Below are 8,687 nucleotides of genomic sequence, written 5' to 3' on the forward strand. Positions count from 1 at the left end.
AGAAGTGTTGGATTTAACTCTTTGTAGCTCAATATTATCAAGTAGAATAGAAAATTGGAGTGTATCTGATGAAGTTTCATTGTCAGATCATAAACAAATTCTATTCGAGCTTGAAGCAAAAGAATTTCTAAGGGAAACGTTTAAAGATCCTCGAAAAACGAATTGGGAACTATATTGTTCTCGACTACTACATCAAAATGAACTGATTTCGGATGTCATTACCACTTCCATTGAACTTGAAAAAGCAGCTGACTGCTTCACTACTTCAATTACAGAGGCTTACAATGAAAGCTGTCCAACTAAGGTACGCTCCAGTAGCAGAGACGTTCCTTGGTGGAATCCAAGATTAGAAAAACTTAGAAAAACTGCTCGAAAACAATTCAATCGAGCAAAACTCACCCTAAACTGGTCTCCGTACAGAGAGGCTTTAACAAACTATAATAGAGAAATTAGAAGATCAAAGCGGTTTAATTGGAGACACATGTGCGAAGGCATAGAAAGTACTCCTGAGACTGCAAGACTTCAAAAAGTTCTCTCCAAAGATCATGCTAATGGTCTTGGAACGCTAAAAAAGACTGATGGGTCTTTCACTGGAAATTCTCAAGAAACCTTGAATTTAATGATGGAAACTCATTTTCCAGGATCTATTCCTTTTCCTTCTGCTCAAAGCAGTCGAAATGTCAGTTTTTGTGGATTAACTAATGGATCGGAAAACACTGACCTAGCAAACTACATTTTCACATATTCAAAGATCGAATGGGCACTAGACTCTTTTGATCCATTTAAAACTCCAGGTTTAGATGGAATTTTACCAGTGCATTTACAAAAGTGCAAGGATAAAATTATTCCAATTTTGATAATACTTTTCAAATCTAGTTTTCTACTGAGGTACATTCCAACAAAGTGGAGACAAGTTAGAGTAGTTTTCATACCCAAGCCTAATAAAAAAGATAAATTGTCGCCGAAGTCATATAGGCCAATAAGTCTTACGTCGATCTTTCTAAAACTAATGGAAAAACTTTGGTCACGCGAGGGTTAATCATGAGAGATTTTGAGAGAAGTTCAAACGTGATCCACAGGTAGCGATATAGTTGATCCCTATCTGCCACATGTGTATTATCTACCCCTTTCGCTATGAGATAAGTTACGTAGGAGATAAGAGAAAAGGCCTGTTAGGAGAATTGAAGTCTCTCATCAGGCAGCTCAAGTTGTACATAGGCAATAAAAATTAGTTTTGTATCAGATTCGCCGGGAAATAGACGTCCTTTGTATCGACACCTATCGTTCTTCAATAAACCGTAGAAGTTAAGTGTACAGTTACTTTCAATAAGATACGTCGCGAAGTGATTTTTTCAGTGTCCGAAGTCTGATCCGTTTCCCGCGCGCATAAACATTTTGGTCCTTCGAGCCGGATCGAGGACGGCCAGGATCGGTTTTCGGACACGGGACCCGTGAACTTTAGTAAAAGTGTGTGAACTGTGAATGCACTCCTGTGGAGCACGACAGTGCAGTTGCAATAGACTTGCGAGTAACATTAAACTGTGCAGTGGACAGTAACGGCCACGGAAGGCTACGAAATTTCGTGAAACTGCCGTTTGTGAGGAAGAAAGTGGCCTACCGCCTGTGAAGAAAGGCCGGCCGTGAAGAAAGTGCCATTTCGGACGCGGTCAATCGCCATCGCTGGTGCAGTTCGAGCGCCATCAAGGGCGACAAAGGAACCCCTGACCGGGCGCCATCGAAGCAGGATTGAATAGCAGCGGAGCAGCGGAGGTCGGCGCCATCAACGGAGCTGCAAATCGAATACGGGGAAGTGTTTTGCATGTAGTTTTACAGTGGCTTGTTGCATGTGGCCAACCGAGACAAGGCTGAAAATAAAATTTGTAAATGCATGTGAGTCTTTCTTTGGCAAGGTGCATGAGTTGTGTCCGCTTTCCTGTTGGTCTCGAAGTTCCGCTTGGGTCTGTCGGCTGTTGTTCTCTGTGGTTGATTCCCCCTCGCTGCTGTTATTGGGTTGCACAGTCCTAAATCTGTCTGTTTGATTCGCGATCGTGGAACGTCGAGTAGATCTGTCACAGTGAGATTATACCGGTGATTGGTGATCAGTGCGTGATTGAATTTGATTAGATTTGACCAGTGCAGTGATGGCCAGTGATTTGCGAACTTTGTTGAAGCGTGAACGCTTGCTTCAGCAAAAGGTGTCTATCGTGGAGAAGTTTGTGATAGCATTTGACAAGGATCGTGACGAGTGTGAAGTAGAAGTGCGACTTAATGGCCTAGAAGAAGTGTATGTGGAGTTTTTCGTGCTACGTGAGAAGATTGAGTTGCTGATGGAGGATGAAGAGGACGATGGAGACGACATCGATCCTGCTGAGAAGGATGCAACTAACCGTGAACAACAGAATTTTCTTGCCGCCGAAAACTTCGAAAACCGCTACTGCAAGTTGAAAGTTGCCCTGTTGAAACTGCTTCCACCAAAGGATCCACCCCAGCGCAGCAGTGGAACCCCTGCTGAGCAAGCCACTACTCATTCCAAGGTGAAGTTGCCGGAAATAAGCTTACCTGTGTTTAGTGGAAAACTAGGAGAGTGGGTGATGTTCCGTGATACTTTCCGCAGCCTAATCCATCAAAACGGGCAGTTGAATCCGATGGATAAATTTACCTACCTGAGGACGTCGCTTACGGGAGATGCTCTGAAGGAAATCAACACCATCGAACTCTCGGCTGCCAACTATGAGGTTGCGTGGAAGGTTCTCCAAGAACGCTATGAAAACAAGAAGCTGATCGTTAAAGCGTATTTGGATGCGCTGTTTTCACTGGAGCCACTCAAGAAGGAGTCGTACGACGGACTGAATCACCTCGTCAGCGAGTTCGAAAAGAACTTGCAGATGTTGGACAAGGTAGGCGAGCAAACAGCCCAGTGGAGTACTATTCTCGCCTACATGCTTTGTGCCCGGATGGATACAGCGACGTTGCGTTTATGGGAAGCGCACCATAATTCCAAAAACGTGCCGAAATACCAGGATTTGGTAACTTTCCTTCGCAATCAGTGTTCCGTCCTGCAGTCAATAGCTCCGTCGAAGTCTACCAGTTCCGATCAACGCCAGTCGAAGATTGCTGTGTGCCACGCTGTGGTGAAGATGTCCAACAAATGTCCATTTTGTGGCGAGTCTTGGCATTCTCCATTTCACTGTACCAAGTTCCAGAAAATGAAGGTCACGGAGCGCAACGAAGCGGTGATGAAGAGCAAGCTGTGTCGGAACTGCCTGCATCCTGGTCATTTCTCTAGGACGTGCGATAAAGGTGTCTGTCACCACTGCCGGCAGAAACACCACACCATGCTGCACTTCACCCCGGTAAGATCCTCCGTTCCACCCGCGCAGACGAGAAATCAAGAAGCCAGCCCACAACAACGTCAACCACAATCAAACCCACAGCAACCGAACCAACAAGCACACACTCAGTCAAACAATGCACCCACACACACTGCCAACTCACAAATCAATAGACCACAGCCAAGCACAAGTCAACCCAACACAAGCCACAACTACGTTGCACTACCCAAAACACCTGCCCACAACATTCTTTTGTCAACGGCACTCGTACGAGTCAAAGACCGTTTTGGAAACATTATGCTTGCTCGAGCTTTGTTGGATTCTTGCTCCCAACATTGTCTCATGACTAGGGAGTTCTCGAACAAGCTCAAGTTCCGAGTCTCCCCCACATTCTTATCAGTGCAAGGCATTGGGTCTGCACAGAGTGTGTCTACCAAGCGAGTGAGCGCAGAAGTTTCTCCAAGGTCGCGAATGATTTCTCCGTTCGAAGAAGAGATGCAGTTTTTCGTCTTGCCGAAGCTGACTGTTTCGCTGCCGACCTCCAGTTTCAACCCATCGGAATGGAACCTTCCTGAGTCGACGTTCATGGCGGATCCAGACTTCTACGAATCTGGGCCGGTGGATGTGATAATCGGGGCGGAGTACTACCTGGATTTGTTGGCCGATGGACGGCTGAAAGCGACGGAGAATGGACCTACACTGCAGAACACTGTTTTCGGCTGGATCGTTTCTGGCCGAGTTCCGGATATCCCAATCAACGAACCACGTTCCGTAGTCAACGTTTGTTCTACAACGGAGTTGCAAGACCAGCTAACTAAATTCTGGGAGATTGAAACCTGTCGTACGGTCAGCAATCATTCCGTGGAAGAATCTGCTTGCGAGGAGATTTTTGCGAAAACGACAGTGCGCGACGAAACTGGGCGATTCATCGTTACACTACCGAAGAAAGATTATCTCGTCGAGAGACTAGGCGAATCAAGATCCATTGCCATTCGACGACTGAACTGCTTGGAGCGGCGTTTGTCTGTGAACCCGGAATTGCGAACTCAATACTCCGACTTCATCCAAGAATACCTGGATATGGGTCACATGGTGGAGGTTTCTGAGGACTGTGAAGGAGTTGCATACTACATGCCTCATCATGCGGTGCTGAAGCCAGAGAGCACAACAACCAAACTACGAGTGGTGTTTGACGCTTCGTGCAAGACCTCAACAGGAGTATCGCTGAACGAGGCATTGATGGTCGGCCCGGTAGTGCAAGATGAGCTAATCAACATAAATCTCCGATTCCGTCTTCATCGTTTTGCTGTCGTTGCGGATGTGGCGAAAATGTATCGCATGATAGCTGTTTCTGGTCCCGATCGAAAGCTGCAGAGGATCGTGTGGAAGGGCAACACCGACCAAGAAATTCGAACGTTCGAGTTGGCGACAGTGACGTATGGAACAGCGTCCGCACCATATCTCGCTACTAGATGTCTGGTGCAATTAGCAGAGGAGGAAAAGGAATCCCATCCCATGGCAGCAGCCGTTCTGAAGGAAGACTTCTACGTCGATGACATGCTGTCAGGAGTCGACGAGATAGATGAAGGAAAGCAGTTTGTAGAAGAAATGGTGGATTTGATGCAGTCTGGTGGTTTTACGTTAAGGAAGTGGAATTCCAACAGCGAGGAAATATTACGCCACGTTCCGGAGCATCTTCGCGATGATCGAACAATTCTCACGCTAGATTCAAGTGATTCCACTGTGAAAACGCTAGGGCTACAGTGGGAACCACGAACAGATGCTTACCGCTTCAGCACTCCGAAGTGGAACGAGTCAGATGCTGTAACCAAGCGGACAGTTTTGTCGGATATCTCCCGTTTGTTCGATCCGTTGGGATTGATCGGTCCAGTCATCGTTCAAGCAAAACTGTTCGTACAGGAGCTCTGGGAGCGTGAATGCAGCTGGGACACTCCATTAAGCGAAGAGTTGAGGGAAAGATGGCTAGAGTACCGCAGAAACATGATCGGCTTGGACGGAATCACGGTTCCACGTTGGATTGGAGTCACAAAGTCACTGGAATCCGTCGAACTACATGGGTTCTGTGATGCTTCACGAAAGGCTTACGGCGCGTGCATTTACATCCGAACCGTTACAAATGATGGTACCGTAGACGTACGGTTGCTTACAGCGAAGTCTCGAGTTGCTCCTCTAGAGAATCTCAAGAAGAAGAAGAAGTCACTCTCCACTCCACGACTCGAGCTTTCCTCGGCACTGTTACTCGCACATCTCTACGAGAAGGTTATCGACAGCATCCACATGACCGTGGAATCGCATTTCTGGACAGATTCGACAATTGTGAAATACTGGTTAGCGTCAGTCCCCTCCAGATGGAAAGAATTCGTCAGCAACCGTGTATCGGAGATCCAGCACGTCACCAAGGCCGGGACCTGGAATCACGTTCCCGGAACAGAGAACCCAGCAGACATCATTTCTCGGGGCATGGCACCCCCACAGCTACAGTACGAGTCCCTCTGGTGGCATGGACCTCACTGGCTACTCCAAGACCGAGCAAACTGGCCAAATTCTGAACCAGACACAAGTCAACTTCAGCCGTCGATTCTGGAGGAAAAGGGAGCTGTTTCGGCACTGTTGCCCAGCGCGGAGCCTAGCGAAATCTTCAGTCGTCGGTCATCACTAACAGATCTTGTGACGCTGGTAGCCTTCCTGCAACGGTTCTGCTTCAATGCGAGAGCCACAAATCGGGAGCGTCGCAAGCAAGCTCATCTTACACTCGCCGAACGTGACGCAGCGCTTCGTTTGCTAGTTTGCCTCGCCCAGAAAGAATCCTTTCCGCAAGAATACGCCGAATTGTCACGTGGTCGTACGGTTCAAGATTCCTCCCGTATCGCTTCACTGAATCCCGAGATGGTAGATGGCATTATTTGCGTCGGCGGCCGGTTGCGGAACGCCAAGGTTCCTGCAGGCCGGAAACACCCATATGTCATTGATCATCGTCATCCGTTCACCACGCTCGTCATGGCTGAATACCATCAGAATCTGTTCCACGCGGGCCAACAACTACTAGTGTCGTCTGTTCGTGGAAAATACTGGCCGACAAATGCTCGCAATGTAGCTCGAAAGGTTATCCACGACTGTGTTCGCTGCTTCCGTGTCAAGCCGAAGATTCACGAGCAACTGATGGCGGATCTTCCGTCAGAGAGGGTTACACCTTGTAGTCCCTTCCAACGCGTCGGCATTGATCTGTGTGGACCATTCCAAATGAAATATCCTCAGCGTTCTGCCCGTCCCGTGAAATGCTTTGTCGTCGTTTTCGTCTGCCTGGTAACGAAGGCAGCCCACCTGGAATTGGTAGCTGATCAAACGTCTCAGGCATTCCTAGCTTCCCTCAGACGTTTCACGTCACGACGCGGAAGACCGTCTCTCATCATGTGTGACAACGGCAGAAATTTCATCGGGGCCAATCGAGAGTTGGCAGAACTGAAGAAGCTCTTCATCGACCAGCAGTTCCAGAACACCGTGGTCAGAGAAACAGCGAACGACAATATAGAGTTTCGTTTTATCCCCGCCCGCTCCCCAAACTTCGGAGGATTGTGGGAGAGCGCAGTGAAGTCCTTCAAAACACTGTTGAAACGAACCATCGGGGCAAAAACCCTGCAGTACGACGAGTTCCAGACACTGCTCACGCAGATTGAGGCAGTTCTAAACTCTCGCCCGCTCACTCCGGTTAGCAACGACCCCAGTGACTACGAGGCTCTAACACCGGGTCATTTCCTCATCCAACGTCCGTTGGCAGCGATTCCGGAGCCGAACCTTGATGGCTTACCGGAAAACCGATTGTCTGCATGGCAAACCGTGCAGCATTTTGTGCAACTTTTGTGGAGGAAATGGTCCACTCAATATTTGTCGAACCTGCATAATCGCACGAAGTGGACCAAGAAGCGAGACAACGTGAAGGTCGGAACGATGGTGGTGCTGAAGGACGAGAATCAACCACCGTTGAGTTGGCTTCTGGGTCGGATAACAGAGGTACACACCGGAGCAGACGGAAACATTCGGGTAGTGACTGTTCGAACGAAGGATGGCTGCTACAAAAGAGCAATCTCGAAGGTCTGCATCCTTCCAATCAGCGACAATTTCCAATCGTCAGCAGGGGAGAACTAGGACTCCTCCACCGGCGGAGGTCGAAAGGCCTCCGCAGACCAGTTAAGTTAAGTATTTTATCGAAATTCAAAAAGTTAATCGGCTCATTTTTCATTCGTAGCCACATTCCGTCCTCGTTTCCAGTCCAAGAAACGATGGAAATCAGTCACTATTCGATCCGGTCTCTCCAATTATCGAGGTAATCTGTTTTGTTCTGGTGGTGGTTTTGCATGAACGGTGCATGTAGCAGTCGGTCTGAACCAGGTTCAGCATTGTCAGAATTTGTCCGTGAAGTCAGTTACCGTGGCAGTCCTAGACTGCACTATCAGAAACCCTGCTAAACACTATTCCACGCTTGGCTATTTGAGGTACAAGTACGCGAGCCCGCAGCGGAGGTAGAAGAGCGCTATTCATCCTCCAGGAACCAACGAAGAGGTCGTCAACGAGTATGGCCAACTCGTACAACGGTCTCGGCATTTTGATGTTCCGTCAGCACATGAGCAACTCGCCAGCAAGTACCGACAATCACCATCGTGACGTGTAGGGGTATCATCAGCGCCTGGCGGCGCCGCGGAGGCCAACTGGCCTCCGTTCCAGGCAAGTCCTTGTTTTGTACAGTAATTCAGTTTGAAAAAGCACCCGTTCATTTGATTTATAGCACCATCGACGGCGGCCACAGGGGCCTCGTCTATTCATCAACGAAGACGGACCACCACCGAGCAACCGAGTATGCAAACCAACCAGAAGTCCAACTGTAGCCGTATCCGCATCGAGTCGAAGCCCGCAGTCGTGAAGTCCACAGCCCTGGAACGAAGAAGATTCCAGATAAAGCACAGCAGCGAGAATGATCCAGCATCCGAGTGTCATGCGAAGAAGCCAAATCCATCCGAAGTCAATCATCATGTCCAGTTCCTGAAAGCAACAACAGATCCACGTCGCACAGCATCAACGGCAGCAGTCCAATGTTTACCAACGAACAAGGGTCAAGGTCGTATCCAGTCTAATCGATGTCGAAGCAGTAGCAGAACAATACGTCCGGCTCCAGCAGCAGCAGCAGCAGAAGTATATAATGCGGTCAACCCGGCGACCGACAATGTTCAGCATATGAAGAAAGAAGTGAATTCGTAAACAAAACAAACCAATACAGTAGAATCTAGCGGATAAGTAGTATAGGAGTAGGTAGTGTTTTTGAAATAGCCGAGATTTCAAGGC

The 8,687-nt window shown here is 48.3% G+C and overlaps 1 protein-coding gene across 1 annotated transcript; it reads left to right on the forward strand.

The window, feature by feature from the left end:
- The first annotated feature begins 2,141 nt into the window (after positions 1-2,141).
- On the forward strand, positions 2,142-7,496 carry LOC134286375 (uncharacterized). The gene has a single exon (XM_062847985.1). The coding sequence runs from the start codon at positions 2,142-2,144 to the stop codon at positions 7,494-7,496; it is 5,355 nt and encodes a 1,784-aa protein (XP_062703969.1).
- The last annotated feature ends 1,191 nt before the right edge of the window (positions 7,497-8,687 follow it).

Source organism: Aedes albopictus, chromosome 2 (assembly GCF_035046485.1).
Source record: "Aedes albopictus strain Foshan chromosome 2, AalbF5, whole genome shotgun sequence".
Taxonomy (NCBI): domain Eukaryota; kingdom Metazoa; phylum Arthropoda; class Insecta; order Diptera; family Culicidae; genus Aedes; species Aedes albopictus.